The sequence below is a fragment of the Cyprinodon variegatus genome, unplaced genomic scaffold (assembly GCF_000732505.1).
Source record: "Cyprinodon variegatus isolate N-32 unplaced genomic scaffold, C_variegatus-1.0 Scaffold1070, whole genome shotgun sequence".
NCBI lineage: Eukaryota > Metazoa > Chordata > Actinopteri > Cyprinodontiformes > Cyprinodontidae > Cyprinodon > Cyprinodon variegatus.
In genome coordinates, this window is record NW_015151523.1 from 190507 (window position 1) to 207631 (window position 17125).

Consider the following 17125-nt stretch of genomic DNA (forward strand, 5'->3'; position numbering starts at 1 on the left):
AGCTTGACTTGAGAATTGCAACATATATATCCCATGTAGAGTATTCGTCTGCATGTAGCGGTTCTTGATGCTCTGATTCTGACCTCCGCCCACACACCCTGTGAAGATCCCAAACATTCTGCAATGAATGTTTTTGATAATCCTGTCAAGGCTGTGGTCACCCTTTGGCTGATCCACACTTTTTCCTTCCACTCAACTTTCTATCAATATGATTGAATACAGCACTGCAGCTGTTTAAGCAATGACCTTTTGTGGTTTACCTATCTTGTGACGGGTCAATAACTGTCAGCTGTAATGTTTGAAGTCTTGACCATAAATATACAGCCTACTGAACCAGACTGAAGGGCTGGTTATCCTCCCGTAGCAGTGTGTTGCAGTGAGCTTGTCGCAGATATTTTGATTTGATTTATGCCTGATATTAAAGCGTGGTCTGCGCTATGTTAATCCATGCCACAACGCAAGAGGGACAATCAGGAACTAGCTTTGGGTCTAGATACGGTTGAGGTGGTGAGGAATTGGGGGGCGAGTTTGTGTGACAACGGAAGGATATGATGGCGAAAAAGAGCAGGGATCCAGGTGGAAAAAGGGTCCCAGCGTTCTTGTGCACCTCGCTCTTCTAGCTTCTAGCTAGTTCACTGTGACGCACGACCTGGTTTCTGAGTATAAATTAGCCTTGAGACCTATTCAAAGGTTCAGGACACCTGACTTACCTGATTTAAAGTTTCCAATATTTACATTTTCTGAGACGCTGGATTTTAGGTTTTCTTCCTAATATCAAAACTAACACAAAAAAAAATCAGACTACATAACTCTATGGATCAAAACAATATGAATTCTACTTTTCACATTATTCAAATTATTTCAGATGCACCCATATCTCTGGTAAAAGGTCTGCAAAAATACTTTTATCATGTTGCTTATTTTACATAATAACATTACTTAAAACAGATTTGCATAAATAAAGATATAGTTAAAAAAAAGATTATTTCCTGATACAATTTTAAAAGATATGTTGGTTTTTTGTGTCCTCACCTCTTTTATGCCCTTAAATAGAATTTGCTGTAACCAATTATCTTCAGAAGTCAATTAATTAGTTAATAATTAAGGGACTGTTTAAATAATTCAACCTCAGTATAAATCCAGCTGTTCTGTGAAGAAATTAGGTTTGTCAGAGAACATTAATGAATAAAAGGCCTAATGTAGACCAAAGACCGACCCTAATCCTAAAACAGGGTTCAAGTAAAACAAAATTCATATGGAGAAAGATGGAAGGTCCAAGGTGAAGTCATTGTTTCCTGTTCAGAGACATTTTATAGCCAACAAACCCTTCCAAACAAATCAGCGCTTCACTCTGAGCAACAGTCGTCCCTTGGCCTTGATTAGCTTTAATTTCATATCTGTATGTGATGGAGAAAAATGGTTAGGATGATGATTAAAAAGTAGGATGTACATTTCTGCTCCAATCTCACTGATATTCCATGTTAAAGAGCCTCAGAGTTCTGTGCCTTTTAGATGATTGGGATCGATTTGACAGAAAACTATAAAACCAAGAGCTATTGCTAAAACATTTTATCAAAGATTGTTGATCAGTTTGGTCTACAAACTGATCAACAATGGTCACTGTAAAGCAAAATCTGTGGCCGTGAGGGCGATGTAAGAATTTGTGCCCTTAAAAAAAAAATCACACTGAGACCAGCTGCCATGTCCCTTCAGGTTTTAGTTTCTTTGCATTAAACCTTGCAGTGCTTAAACAATGATTTTGGAGAAACTGAATTAGTTTTGATTATACAGTCTTCAGATTTTCAAGTGTGATTGATTTCTTTACTTACTGAAAGTCAAACTGTGTTTAAAGGTAAAGGTATGACCCCATAGGAAGCCTTAAAAATGTGGATTTTTAGGTGTCTCACAGTCACACACAGGTGCACTCAATATGAGAGGACCTGAAGCCCACAAAACCCCTTCAAACAAATTAGCGCTGTTCAAAAACTAAATGATTTCCAAAACATTTTTTCAACCTGAGCGACAGTCATCTCTTGTCCTCGATCATTGCTACCTTTTTTAACTGAAAAAACGTAAGATATTTCTAAAAAGTTGTAGTTCTTTACATCTATAAGAAGGGCTCATGTTTTAAACCGTCCAGGGCTTGATGTTAACCATTGTCCAATCGCCCGGGGCAAGTACTTTTTATTGTTGGGAGAGTACAAATTTCATTGCATTTGCCCGCCGGGCAAGTGCAATGATCGTAAAAAAAAAATTATTTATCACTCAAAATTATTTTAAAATCACAGAAATTCGCTGAAAACGACACACAAGCGTTGCCGGTGCCAATTTCGTTGTTTTGTACACATTCTCTCGTGATTTGATAAAGCCGCGTGATTTTCCGCTAGATGGCGTGATTCAGCTCTTGGGGAGAGAATTCTGCAGAGCAGCAGCTGGATGATGAATTTAATCTATACTATAATACATGCTAGATTAAAAATGATCAGTCAGGGATTAGGAAAATAATAATAATAATTGTATGCACACAGTGTAAATATTTCTATCATATGGCAGTCTTCTGTACAGTGATGCAGGTCATACGTTAAAAAATGTTCATTACATTTTTTTCTCTTAGACATTGGAGCGGTGCATTTAAATGTTATAGAGCTAAACATGTTAAATTGGTGAGTAGTAGTAGTGTACGTTTTTAACCTATCAAGTTTTTTTTTTTTAGATTTTTTTAGATTTTTAACATTTTTTAATATTACAATTTATATTTTTCCCAAGCAAAGTTTAGTTTGAAAAGAATGAGCAGGAAGGGTTGAAAAGCATGTTAACACAGTAATGTAGGCTTGAGTTCATTATCTGACGCATGCAGATACACACCAGGGACCTGGAAACTTACTGAATTACAAAAAAACATTTAAAAAACAACATGTTTCATTGATATATATACAAAAATGAATATTAGGAACTATATTTATCAAACATTATACAGGGCAAGTAAAAGTTGTTTATGGGCAAATGAAACGTGAAAGTCACTTGCCCAAAGGGCAAGTGGTAAAAATCCTTAACGTCAACCCCTGCCATCCCTTTAAAGACTCTACCTCCTCATCCCCCATTTTGATGTGCAAACTTCTTTTTTAAGGTGGAGGACAGAAAAGACAGCGACGATGAAAAATCTGATCGCAACAGACCGTGGTGGAAGAAACGTTTCGTCTCAGCCATTCCCAAAGGTAAGCAAACAGCTGACTTAATCCATTCTTATTTGCTAAAATTGAACAATAAATTTTGTTCCTTTTTTTTATAGAAGCTTGTTTTATGATTGCAGCACTTGTTTTATGTTTTGATATGGGGATTAAGTTCTCCAAATAACTACTGACAGGAAAAGAAATCCCACTTTAAAGAGCAAAGCAAAGCCAATTTATAACAGGAGAAACAATGATTATGTGTGATCTCTGCTCCATCGCTGATGGAAGTCCATTTGGAAAATAATGTTTCATGTTGTTGGAAGTTACCGCAGAGACATGTCGGGTTGTTTTTCTCGCAGGTCTCTCAGCTGCAGATTTATATTGACTTTTCAAAGCTGATCAGTCTCCAGAGAAGCTTTAGCTGTGTAGATGGTATGGTTGTAGCCCTCCCAGCTGTGCTGTCAGCCAGCAGCTAATGGTCATTAGATAGACCTCTCTGTTGTCAGCGCTGATAGATGAGACATCTTTTGTTGCTGTTCTAATCTATAACCATTTCTCAAACGTCTACCTGCAAAAACCTGCTTCATACTCTGTAGGGTCATGTTTTCCTTTAAAGAAAAAAGGAATGGATAAGTATAAGTTGAACGTAACACCAGAGACGCTCTGCATGTTGAGGCTCAGTCTGTAGTCCCGCAGAGTGGCAGCGTGTGCTTGAAAGGCCAACCTTGTCTGTTGTGTTCCTCACAGTGCTGTATTGGACGGCTGAGAGTGATGTCCCAGGTAACGTCACCGTGCTAGCTGCTCTGCTGGCAGCTGCGTGCCACGCTGCTTTGTAGATGTCGCTTTAGAGCCGTAGAGCTGTGATGTGACATGGTGTAGGCTGAGTTCACGCAGTCATGCTCCTTCCTTTGCATCTGGTTTCATCCCTTCCCTCCCCCCTCTTGTTTTTGCTAGTGTCATTCATTGTACTCCTAAAGCATGTTTTCTTTTTGTTGCCTCAGAGGAGGCTCTGTAGCTCTTGTATTTCATGCAGGTCCTTCTTAACTAAATGACCATTGGCAGGTATATTTACCTTTAATGAAATGATTTCGAAGTCATAGTGGACCTTTGTGCTCCAACCAAAAGGTCTAATTCTTCATGTTTACATTAAAGTGCACACATTTTTCGGCTTTGCTTCTTATTTTTTACTCATTTAAAAAAAAATATCGCTACAGTTTTATTTGGGTTTACATACCTCTATGATTGGCATGGATGAGATGTAATTTTGGCCTTTTAGTTATTTTAAATGGTAGTTTTTGTTTTTTGTTTTTTTTTAGGAGAGAATCAAAGAGTAAGACTGTTTTTTCGGTCTTTTCACCTTTTTTTTTTTTTCACCTTTTAGAGTTCCTCTAAACCAGGGTTCCAACATATATTTTTAAATGGATCTGTTTTTGGAAATAACATTCATTAAATTCATCATTTGAAAAAAAAATTTTTTTTTTAAATTATTTTATAGGAAATGTAGTTATTTAATTGTGGGCTTTACAATTCAATGGTATAAAATTTAGATCATGTATTAGATCATGGCTTCCCAAACACCAAGGGTTCACAAGACTTTTGTCACAATCATTGTGATGAGATCGCAGTAGTATAGAGGGCAAAAATGGATCATCAAATACATAACTGTTAATTTTCCGTCAAATGAATACAGACATCCCAAGTCTGCCAGAAGTTCCGGGATTCTCCCTGATATAGATAGATGTTGACGGATGCCCGTGATTCGGATATATTATCCCGGATTTTGGACTATGCAAGTTACTATGGACTATGAAATTAGTTTTTGGGACTTGGGATGTCTGTGAATGGAAAATAAAATAAGTCACCCGAAGTTTAATTTGTTTTATTCATTTATTAAATATATGGAAGATTAAATGTACCACTACAATTTAAAATGTACCAATACAATATGAAATGTCGAATTAAATAATTAGAAATAATTTCAAAATTATGATTTTTATTTTTTTTTTTGCTGGTTTATAAATGAACATATTTACTTCACTTTATTGTGATAAATAACTTGTCAAGTCATTATATATATATATTTCTAAGGGGTTGCCTGACTGTCGCATTGTTATTTTTGGAGAAAGATGATGGAGAAAGTGTTTGGGGCTTACTGTGGTAGATAACTTTTTGATCTACTTACTACTTTAGACTTTCACTGAATCTATTTCATGATATATTTTCTTTAATTTCAACTTATAAGTAGCTTTTAAGATGAGGCTGAAGAACCTGGAGGTAGTTTCCCTGCTAGATCATTTGGAACATCTTCACTTTTGGCAGTTCGCCAACTGGCAGCAAAATAAGCCCCACAGCATGCCGCTACCACCACTATGCCTGGCAGTTGGTGCAATCTTTCTAAAGTAGAAAGCTTTCTTCAAACATACTTCTTGTTCTTGTGATCCAATGAGTCAATATTCCTCTCTTCTGAACGAAGAAAAGGTTTTGTTTATTTCCTTGGAATCGATGTTAGTCAATTTGTCTTTCTAATATCTGTTATTTTAATAATTTTTCTTCCATTTGAAGAGGAAAAATTTGGTTTCAAAGGCTTACAGGAATACAGTTGTATGTTTGAGAGGCAGTAGAAAACAAGAAGCAAAAGCTGTCTTGGAAAGCTGGAAATTATTTAAATGTTCTCAGCCTCCCCAAAGTTGTAACCTTAACATTTTTGACATTTTGTTGTCATAAACTCCTCTCTACAAATAACTATGATTTGTATTAATGTAAGCATGTACATCCAAACTTGAGATTAGTACAAGGTCAGACAAGAAAGTCATAAAAATGGTAAACAGTCTTTAATTCCATCCTAATAACAAATTATCAACTGTAAAAATTTAAATTGACTGGATTTATTATATAAAGGAAAGATGCCCATTAGGGGTAAATCTTTATTTACACTGAATGTATTATAGAAACAGACTGAATAGATCTGCCCCTGTGGATCAAGCTTTTCATCAAAGACACTCTATGTATGGCTGATACAGCTAGAATATTGCCCCTAAACCATGTAGTCGACATATGTCTTTATTATTTAATAGAAGTGCTTTATGCACGTTTCAGCCTGAATGAATAATTCTAGATTTTTTTTTAGTCATTAAAGATTTGTTGTTGTATTTTTAGCCCACCCTAAATAAAAAAAAATCAAAAACAAAAAGGCCAGAATTAAAATGTCACTCATTCCAGTCATATAAGAATGTAAAGTTCTGCCTGGAACCGTGTCCAAAGTGAGAACTTTCATCTCAAATCAACCTATAAGTTATTACCAATGTTTTCTATTAGTGACCATCCAGTGGTGATTCTAGATCCGTCTGTAAGCAGATAACAGTGCTGTCTCTCATCACATGTCTCCTGCACAGCTCCCATCACAGCGTTCAGGAAGAAGGACAAACATGAGAAGGAGGATCCGCCTCAGGATCGTGTTCCACAAGGTCAGCGGCGGCTTGTTTTATAAAATCCTTATTTACCTGAAACACTCCTTATATTGGTTGGTTTGCTTTAACGCTGTCCGTTTGTTGCCGTGCGCTTTGCCAGATGACCCAGTGCCAAGACAGAACTCTCAAGCCCAGGCAGCCGAGGACATTCTGGACAAGTACAGGAACATCAAGAGGACCAGTCCGAGTGACGGAGCCACAGGAGGAGCCTCTTATGACGGTTCAGGAGGTTCGTGAACAAAACTGATACGTCTGTGAACAGCACCAAAAATGTAAGACTCAGTAATTGTCTTTGATTGTTTGTATCTTTACAGGTCTGTGCGATGAAGACAATGTGAATGAGCCTCCCAGAGAGGATGCTCTGCAGAATATTTCTGCAGATGATCTACCAGACTCAGCCAGCCAGACGGCGCAGCAGCACGATTCCAAATTTTCTTTTAGGTAAAACACCTGAAATCATCCTGAAAAACTAAAGTTTATTTTTCTAATTAGTTTTTCCTGAAGAGTTACCTATCCTCACTCTGGATTGGACACTTTCTTGCAGTGATGCAAAGAAGAAGCTAAGGTTGGCTTTGTGCTCTGCTGACTCTGTGGCTCTCCCTATTATGGCACCAACAAGCACACGTAATGGACTCCCTGATCACATGGACCCTGAAGGTAGGACTGATTCATAATCTGTGATTTCCATTAGCACTCCAATAGCCTTCTGTTATATTTTTGTTCATTACTGACAACTAATTTAGTGAACGATTAAATTAATAATTAACTGGATTATAGACTTTAAAACATGCCTTTAGCTGACAGAGCGAACCACTTAGAGGATTATATATGGTTATACCAAAATTGTAAAAAAAAAAAAAAAGGTATAAACATTTTGCATTTACAATAAAAAAAAATAAAACAAATCCAGAACTCTTCAAGTGGAAAAATTTAGTTTCACCTGGTTTAACTCTAAAAAAAAAAAAAAAACGTTTTTGAGGAACCTTGGGGTATCCGATTATTATTGGAAAAATAATCGACAGATTTATCGATTTGCAAAATAATCGTTAGTTGCAGCCGTAAACCCTACAGATTAGCCTCCAAAAAAAAAAAAAAAAAAAGCAAAGAGTATATTTGTTTCTTAATGTAAGAAATTTGGGAACTTTTAATGTAAAATCATTTAAAAATTTTACTCTTTCTTTTAATTTACTCATCCAAACTGGACATTGTGGTCAAATCCATCTAGAGTCAATGTAATAATCACGGGCGTTAACCTTGATTAAGTACGCTAACATTACTGGTGTTAAAAAGCAACACACATAATTAAAGTATGAACCTTAAAAAAATAAACTACAGATTTTACTTTTAAAATGTTTACCAGAATAGACTGTTTTCTGGTAAGTGTCCTAGTCCAGGCTGACTGGTCCTCATTATGATCCCTGTGGTACAGTGAAAGGACTGACACCTTTGTATGGAGGGATGCCTGACCCACAATGCTTCACGCTGTATTCCAACTTAAACTTGCTGTTTTGGGCATCGTTTGAAAAACTGGAGCCGCTACACCCAAAAAGATGAATCATACTTTCACCGATTCATGAAATGTTGCATCATTTCACTCCACTGTCTGTTTTCTTGGACAGTCTGGCCTTTTAATTCACAGAGGCAACATTTTGTTATGAAACTGTCGATTACTCTAAGGTTACCATTAAACCGATCATTTTCTTTTATGCTTTCTTGTTTTATTTTCCCCCTTTTTTGCATTTGAGGTCATTTGAACTGAGCTGCTCATTCGTTTTCTGCATTAATCATATGTTTTTCCTTCTATATTCACCATTCAAATTAAAACACGCTCTACTAAACAACGTCTGGAAAACCCAGGGGAATTCTCCATAAAGAAGAACGTCCACCTGTTGAGATGCCGTTTAACAGAAAGGATGTCTGCACTCACTCAGCATGCTTCTTTATTTTCAGTTCAGTTTATTTCTATAGCGCCAATTCACAACACATGTCATCTCAAGGTACTTTACAGTTCACCAGATCATCCAGTCAAATTGATTCAAAGTTTTCTATCTAAGGAAAACCAGTTGATTGCATCCACACATTGACTCGTAGGCAATCCCTCACACTAAGCATGCTTGTAGCGATAGTGGAGAGGAAAAACTCCCTTTTAACAGGAAGAAACATCCAGCGGAACCAGGCTCAGTGTGAGCGGCCATCTGCTAACTGGGGTTCAAGGAGACAGAAGCAGAGATACAAAAAGCAGCTGTAAAACGCGACCCCACCTAGGAAACACACAGCCAGGCACACGAGCTCTGAGCCAACTCCCATGTCAGAGGATGAAGAGAGCACATCCAGCCAGTCACAGCCAGAGAAACAGGACTACACTGAAAAACAGGCCAATCTCCAACATCCTAAACAAAGGTGTTGATGGCAGAAGCACAGCTGATATTTCTCCCCAGGATGGTTTCACAGCCAAACAGGAACAGATGAGGCGAAGCTACTATGAGGAAAAAGCAGCGAGAGCATAACGTTAGAGATTAAACTAACAGATTCTGCACAGTGAGAGAATACAGATAGAATAAAGCAGAATGATGAAATAGGGGTTCCTATGTCCCTATTTTTAAAGATGACTGTTCGGTCCCGTTTTTCTGACTCTTATCAAAGCTACCAGTGGATTCATTGACACCTATAGATGCAATTTGTCTTCCAAAAATAGACGTGACTGACTATTACTTTGAGTACAATAAAGTAGGAAACTGAGTGTTGGCCTAAAATGTTGGCTAACATCCATATTCCTCAAACTGTCCGAAGGCAAAACTAAAAGTCTGCACAACCTCCAGATTCTAACCTTACTTTAGTTTCGACGCTTTGTGTAAGCTTTAACGATACAATCGCCTGCTGTGTATTAAATCGTCTGCATGAATAGATAAAAAAAATATATATATATATATATATATATATATATATATATATATATATATATATATATATATATATATATATAAAATGCAACAGCATGAAACTTTACAATAACAACCTTTCAAGGATTTCTTCGGCAGCCATTATAATTTTAACAAAATTCATTACTAAGTCCTTGTATGTATTGTTTCAAATTTCAATGTTGAAGTGTCCTTTGAACCACCAACCTTTTTAGCCATAGGATAGGCTAACATCATCAACCTGTTCAAGAATACATTTTCAGCTGAGTGATGTTAAGTTTAAAGAAAACGCTAAAAGTTTTCTCTTGGTGCTTAGCTGATTAGCGGTGGGGGGGTTTAAGATTGTTGTTAATAGGCTGCTGAATCAATTCTGTCTCCATTGTCCTGTTTCCCCCAGACAATGAAATCGTCTGCTTCCTGAAGATCCAGCTGGCGGAGGCCATCAACCTTCAGGATAAGAACCAGATGGCCCAGATTCAGGAGACCACTCGCTGCGTCAGCCGTTTTGATGCACGCACCTGCAGGAAGCTGCTTGCCGCCATCGCAGAGGATTACAGGTAACTCAGAACTCCTTAGGAGACCATAAGGGTCTCTAATATTTATATATTGGATTTGGTACAGAACCTTAAAGTATTTTTAACTCTTAAAATTACTAAAATAATTTAAAAAAAAAAGGGTCAATGCATTTTATTATCAGCAGATTGTGGTACATTGGTTGGAAAAGGAACTTTTTACATTTTTTATCAAACAAAAGTCTGAGAATTACCTATAGAAGTTGCATAGCAACTGGAGGTCTGCTCAGAAAATCTGAATTCATACTGAGATTAAATCTTATCTAGACATTGAGATGAGATTAGAAGGTTGATGGAGATAAATGCAGAACTATTCCAGAAGAAAACCTGTCAGAGGCTTAGAGCTGGACTCGATCCCCTTCAACCAAAGCAGTGACCTCAGACCTCATGCATGTGTTATTATGGCCTAGTCAAAGCCCAGACATTAATCCAGTCATATCAATATTTGCAAATACTTGAACATTTATGTTCTCTCATTTCCTTTATCCTATCTGTCTGAGCTTTTTTACAAAAAAGTCATGTTTTTTTCCCCCCACATTTGATCACTGCTGCACTTTAAGAAAATGGAAATGGAGAGCTGTACAAAACCAAATTTTGTTTTATACATACTTCGTGTATACAAAAATGAACATAAATGTTGTCTAAGTCTAAAAGAAAAAAGGCACAAAATTGTAGTCACTAAAAAATTGTTCTACCAGGAGGTAACCCATATTCAGGTATTAGCATGTATAAAAAGAGAGAAAGCTAGAAAAGTATATCATTTTCATTTAACATCAATTAATCATATATCTCAGTTGGACAAATGTGATGGATTGTAGTATAGTTATGATTTAAAAAGGGATGAACACTAAAATGAGAAACTCAACATAGTTTTTCATGGTATTTAAAGATGCATCTTTTATTCATTGTTACTAAATGTTAGTTTTTGTGTGTTTCTTTAGAAAGCGGGCTCCGTACATAGCTTATCTAACCAGGTGTCGCCAGGGTCTGCAGACATCCCAGGCCCACCTGGAGAGGCTCCTGCAGAGGGTCCTGAGAGACAAGGAGGTGGCAAACCGCTACTTCACCACAGTCTGCGTTCGCCTCCTTCTTGAACATATGGAGACAAAGATGCTGGAGTTCATTAAAGGTATTTCTACCATCTTCATCCTCCTTTTCACCTACCAGCCTTCAGATGAGCGATTCTCACAACCTCACCAAGTCCTTCACATCTCTGACACGTTATACATGATTTCCACCCTTTTTCTGCCAGACTCTACACTAAAACAAGTTTTACAGATTAAATGATAAAACCTAAATCATCCTTCATTTTGTCTTTATTTTCCATTTTTTTTTTAGTGGCTCTAGATCATTGTAAGACACGTTTTTGGCACTCAAGCATTGACTGTTGTTCCTGTGCTTGCCTCAAGCTTTCCAGGGGTGCACAGCAGCTGATGACAAGACTGCAGCAGTGGAGGATTTCCTGCGCTACTTGTACGGTGCCATGGCCCGTGATGCCATTTGGCAGTTTGCAAGCGAGGACCAGCTGCAGGACGCCCAGATGGCCATCGAGCGCAGCGTTATGAACCGCATCTTCAAACTGGCCTTCTACCCCAATCAGGATGGAGATATTCTCAGAGACCAGTGAGTAGCTCCTGTACCTGCTCTGTCAGGTAAACTGCTAATGTGTGTAATGTGTCTGGATGTGCTGCGCTGTCTAAAACGGTGTTTTGTCGCACGCAGGCTGTTCCATGAACACATCCAGCGGCTTTCAAAGGTTGTGACAGCAAATCATAGAGCTCTGCAAATCCCAGAGGTATTTTACTCTTATTTTTCCCCGTCTGGCCACTGCAAGTTATTCATCTTAACAAGCCAAACTTAAAAGATTAACGATTTAGCTCCAGTTTTTAGCTTCATTAATGTAAAAAAGTAGGGGTTCCAACGTATTAAAACAAAGAACTTGTTTTTTCATTTATGATATTAAGTAAAAGTAATTAAAAGGAATTTTGAGAGAGAAATATTGTGAGCTACACTATTATGAAGAATACAGCTGACAAGGTGCCACAAACTGCTTTATCCAGGCTTATAACTGGAAAGTTGTGTGGAAGGTAAACCTATGGATGAATGATAAAATTTGCACTATAAGATATGCTTCAAGTAAAGCAACATTTCTTTATTTTAAGAAAACATTAACCTCATTTTATGTTTAGATTACAGCTTGAATAAAATTTTTCAATGGCATTAATTTATTAAAGTTATTCAAATAATTCTCAAAGTATGTCCCTGAGTGACATAAATACATAAATAAACATATATATATATATTTCTGTTGATATTCTAACTTGCTGAGATGGACCTTTATAGACAGAGAACCTTTCCTGGTTGCAGGTTTACCTTAAAGAGGCTCCCTGGCCTTCAGCACAGGCTGAGATCAGGACCATCAACGCATACAAGACGCCACGAGACAAAGTCCAGTGCATCCTGCGCATGTGTTCCACCATCATGAATCTGCTGAGTCTCGCCAACGAAGACTCTGTGCCAGGAGCGGACGACTTCGTCCCAGTCCTCGTCTTCGTCCTCATAAGAGTGAGTTTTTATTCCTCCGCTGTTCCGGCTGACATTGGACCGAGTTAGCAGTTAATTCTTAAACTTCTCTTTCCAAATTTATTTGACGACTTCATGTCAGCGAAGATTAAGAATGATTATCTGAAAATCTCTCTCTGTTTGACTGTAATTGCTGCCCGCTTCAGAAATCTGCCTGCATATTTTGTTTTTGACACGCTTGTGATTATTATCTGCACGCCGTTGCACGAGCCTCTTTCGTGCTCTTAATGTGGGCTCATCCCAACGTCTCCTCCCCTCCAGGCAAACCCGCCCTGCCTGCTGTCCACCGTTCAGTACATCAATAATTTCTACGCCAGCCGGCTGAGTGGGGAGGAGTGCTATTGGTGGATGCAGTTCACCGCTGCGGTGGAATTCATTAAGACCATCGACGATCGCAAGTGAAGCAGAACAGCCACCTGTACGGGCAGACTGCGGGGGAAGGAGCCGGGAGACTGGGAGACTTCCCAGCCAACTGCTCCCACTGCAGAAAAGCTGGCTCTCAGCCCTGCTCCGAATTTGTATAACTTGTACATAGCCAGAGACGTTGAGAGATAACAAAATATATATTACTGTACGTATGTGGACAAATCCAGATCTTAGCTGAGGTGGGGGAGAAACATGCAACCGTAAGGTTAAATCTGATTTCAAATTTTCCTTGTATTCTTTTTTTGAGGTTTCCTCCCTTTTTTGTTGGATATGTTAGGAATTTTATGTATTCACAATAATATGAGGTTAAATCAATGTAAAATATAATCTTATCTAAAGGGACCAGACCTCCTTGGTGATGATCGCTGTTTTGTTTTTGTTTGTTTCCCACGCAGGTTCGAGTTGAGGGATGAACTACAGTGTAACTTTTAATTCACTGCATTTGGTTGCAGTGATTCACAGTTATAGCTGCTGATGGGATTTAATGACATTCACACTGAGATCAACACACGTTTCACCACACGCTCATCCAACACTTGGGCAGCTTGTTTCATGATTTACGGCAACTTCTTTTCCAAACTTTCAATAATTAGAATATAAGGGCCTACATATTTTAACACACAAGATATTTATAAAGTTTGCTCTATTTAATGCTTTATCTAACTTTAAGAAGAAAAAAATAAAAAATAACAATGCATATCATGTCTTGAGGTTATAGTGAAAACATTTGAAACATTTGGACCGCTTGCGTCAGGAAGGCACCTTTAGCATTGTGATGTACAGGGTTAACTCATGCACAGAGCAACAGTGGCATTTATGGATCTATAGAAATAGTGCCTTTGATGTGGGGTGCTCTACAGGTTTTTAGTTGTTAAACTAAAATAGATGCTCTTTTCCCCCCTCCCCGCCCGTCCACTCGCCACTGGGTCACTGACCATTTCCCCCCCTGCTGGAACGTGGGCATCGCCGCACTTCTTACCGTCCTGGCTCAGTCCTTTTTGAAGCACGTAAGTCGGAACAACAAAAAAAATCCCAACCTACCTCAGAGTTATACCCAATGAGCCTACAATCGGATTAATTGAAAGACGTGCTGATCACCTTTACACTGGTTAAAAATAAAAAATAGAAGAAATGAATATTTAATTGAAATACTGTGATGTTTTTTGTGCCGCCATCCTTCATCGAAATGACCTTTGGCGATGGTATTATAGTAAGTTTTGTAATATTATACCTGAGATTCCCACTTTTGCATCTGTAAACTATTTTGGATCTCTACCTCCTTATGAGTTCGACAAAAGGGACTTTTATTTATGTGCGCTTCTTTCCTTTTCTTTTTTTTTTGTCCTCCCCCAGCTATGGTGTGGTGTGATGGCTCGTTATCATTGTATTTTTCTAGCTGTTTCAAGCATGTTAACTATTCAATGACTGAAACCCTCTTTTCTTTTTTCCTCCCCTTTTAAATCCTGCTTCATTTTTCAGCACAGTTGTGCCATTTGTATTATAGTTTACAATAATCCATTTTTTCCCCAGTTACGACAGCACAATTCACAGTAGGATAAAGGTCCAAAAACTAAAAACGGAAAAGAAAAAAAAAAACACTATTGACTTGTTACTGACTTGCAGTTGATGCTAAAGTGATTGGTGTAGAATGAATGTAGGTGTGCGAGAGGCTTGTGCGACTTGTCGACCCTCTGCCTCCTCTTGCATGAAGTCATTGTTCGGTCTGTGCAGTCTCAGTCGTCATGAACTGTAGAATAGGATTAGAATGGGCCACAGACCTGCAGCTGAACCTGCAAGAGGATGCAAAGCATTCTTTTTGTGTCCGCGATACATGCATATCAGAAACTGGTATATTTTGCACAAAGCAAACTTGTTTTCCTGGACGATTCGACAGGGAGCGGTGCATTTTTGCCTTTACTCTTCAACTAATGTGATTAAAATGAATTGCAAAGTTAAGCATCTCACTGTGTTTCTCTTTTAAGCTGAAGAACTGGTATTGGATACCTTCACAAACTAGCTTTCCTTTTTCTTTTTTCCTTTAATACCCGTCCCCAACAGCTCGTGAACAGGTTTTCTGTGTACGTGCACTGCTCTTCCTTGCAGTCAGAGTAATGAATCCAATGAGAAAACCACACACTGGAAAATCAAGTTGCAGGTTGCATCTATACTACTTAGCTTTATGTGATGTCACTTTAATTGGGGAATACATACTCCACAAATCGGATCAAATTACTCGGACCTGGCCTCGTGTGTCAGCGTGTCCTCAGACAGCCAATCACAGCAACAGTGTTCATGAAGAAAACAAATTATCGTACGAAAGAAAAACAACTCTGCAAATGAAATTTGAGCCTTCAGTGTTAGCGACCAAATGTACTAAAGAGTTCAGAGCTTTGCTCCTCTGCTTTTGGTACAGTTAAAAAAGTAAAAGTTTTACATTTTGCTTCAGATTTATTCATTTGGAAGCTTGCACCACCATGCAGGGAAAGTTGATTCGTCTTTGCAGTGATCAATGCATTATGTCCTTTCTCCTTTCAAAACAAATACAAAATGCACACCTTTTTTTTTAACCTTTATTTCTACCTGATTAAACACTTTTTCACACAATGTTAAACATCTGTGACTTTTTCAGACGGTATGCAGTGATTCACACAATGGCTGCAAAAGTTTATCAAGCCTTTGCATTGCATATAATTGTAAGTGGGAGCAACAGAGGAGAAATATCCACAAATGGCAACGTCTCTGCAAACATTTCATTACTGCTGACTAGAGTTTCAGTGGGTTGTAATTGGAGAGATCCCCCCCTTCATCTAAAAGCTCTCCTTACATCACCGGCTGCCTCCTCTAATACCCATCTTTTTACCATTATGAACATGTTCTTGGAGTGCTTAGTGTCCCTTGATGATATCTCTTAATTGTTCATTTAAATTCAAATATTGGTGAGTAAAGTTAATTAGCAGCATAAGCCAGTGGCTAGATTGGATCTTTGTGACGCTCAAAATATCTGAGCTGCTGCGAGATGCTGAAGTTTGTTTAAAATTTAAAGTGCCAAAGGTGTTTTTTTTTTTTTTTTTAAATGTTGCTCCATACAAACAAGGTTATGTAGATTCATTTAAATGTGTCCATAACTTTTTCACATTTAGTTTGGTTTATTTTCATAGGCTTTTTCTGTGACTTATCAATAAGAGGTGGTGTAAAAAGGAAAAAAAAAGATTCTGAAAGTTTTTTTTAAAAATTTCTGGAATCTGAAGATTTGTTCAATAAAATCCTATAAAATCCATACACAGTGTATACAAAACAACATCTTGTTTAGTGCAGCTCTAATGAAATTTCTATTTCTTAAAGGACAGCATTGATTAAAAAAAATTGAAAAAGTTCTGATATTATTAAAAAACTGAGTTCAACTGTACCATTGGAGTATAAAACCAGCTGTTTAATGAAGGCCTCTGAGGTCTGATAGAGAAAAAAACCATCAGAAGACCAAGATATGTTGGGAGAGCTTTAAAATAGGGTTAACACCATGCAGATATCAGAGCGAATAAAGACGGAAACGCTACATCTACAGAGATGATGCAGAAAGGCCCACGGTAGGTCTGGATGAGCTGCAAAGATCCACAGCTCGGGTTGGAAATTCTATTGCCACAAAATTATCAAGTTATGAAAGGAAGACAAGAATAAATTTGGGGCAGAAACTTTGGACATTTTTCACACTCAACTAATGTGGCAAAAACTAGTATAAAGGTGGCAGCATAATGCTGTTGGGATGTTTTTCTTTAGCAGACTAGAAGCTGCTCAGAGTATGAAATTTGATGGGTGGAGACTATTTGTGATAATTAGAAGAAATGGGCAGAAAATGTAAATCTCTAGATGTCAGAAGGTGTGAGTGACATTAACCCTTTAAAGCTTGATCCAAGAATAAAACAAAACAGAAAATTACTTCTTTTTTTTGGTTTGAAGTCCTTATTTGGCCTTTTAACAAAATATGTAAAGAA

At 37.8% G+C, this 17125-nt stretch overlaps 1 protein-coding gene across 3 annotated transcripts in view; it reads left to right on the plus strand.

Moving 5' to 3' along the window:
* The window catches only part of gapvd1 (GTPase activating protein and VPS9 domains 1), a 47903-nt gene extending 31701 nt beyond the window's left edge, over window positions 1–16202 (plus strand). For 2 of the 3 annotated variants that reach the window (XM_015400098.1, XM_015400101.1), the window contains 11 exons: window positions 3128–3215; window positions 6563–6634; window positions 6738–6866; window positions 6952–7078; window positions 7182–7294; window positions 9953–10112; window positions 11069–11256; window positions 11537–11750; window positions 11850–11922; window positions 12495–12692; window positions 12972–16202. In XM_015400098.1, coding sequence (XP_015255584.1) covers window positions 3128–3215; window positions 6563–6634; window positions 6738–6866; window positions 6952–7078; window positions 7182–7294; window positions 9953–10112; window positions 11069–11256; window positions 11537–11750; window positions 11850–11922; window positions 12495–12692; window positions 12972–13112 — 1503 coding nt within the window. In that variant the 3' untranslated portion in view covers window positions 13113–16202. The remainder of the gene's footprint in view (window positions 1–3127; window positions 3216–6562; window positions 6635–6737; window positions 6867–6951; window positions 7079–7181; window positions 7295–9952; window positions 10113–11068; window positions 11257–11536; window positions 11751–11849; window positions 11923–12494; window positions 12693–12971) is intronic. The other variant, XM_015400100.1, reaches the window with a different exon arrangement.
* The last annotated feature ends 923 nt before the right edge of the window (window positions 16203–17125 follow it).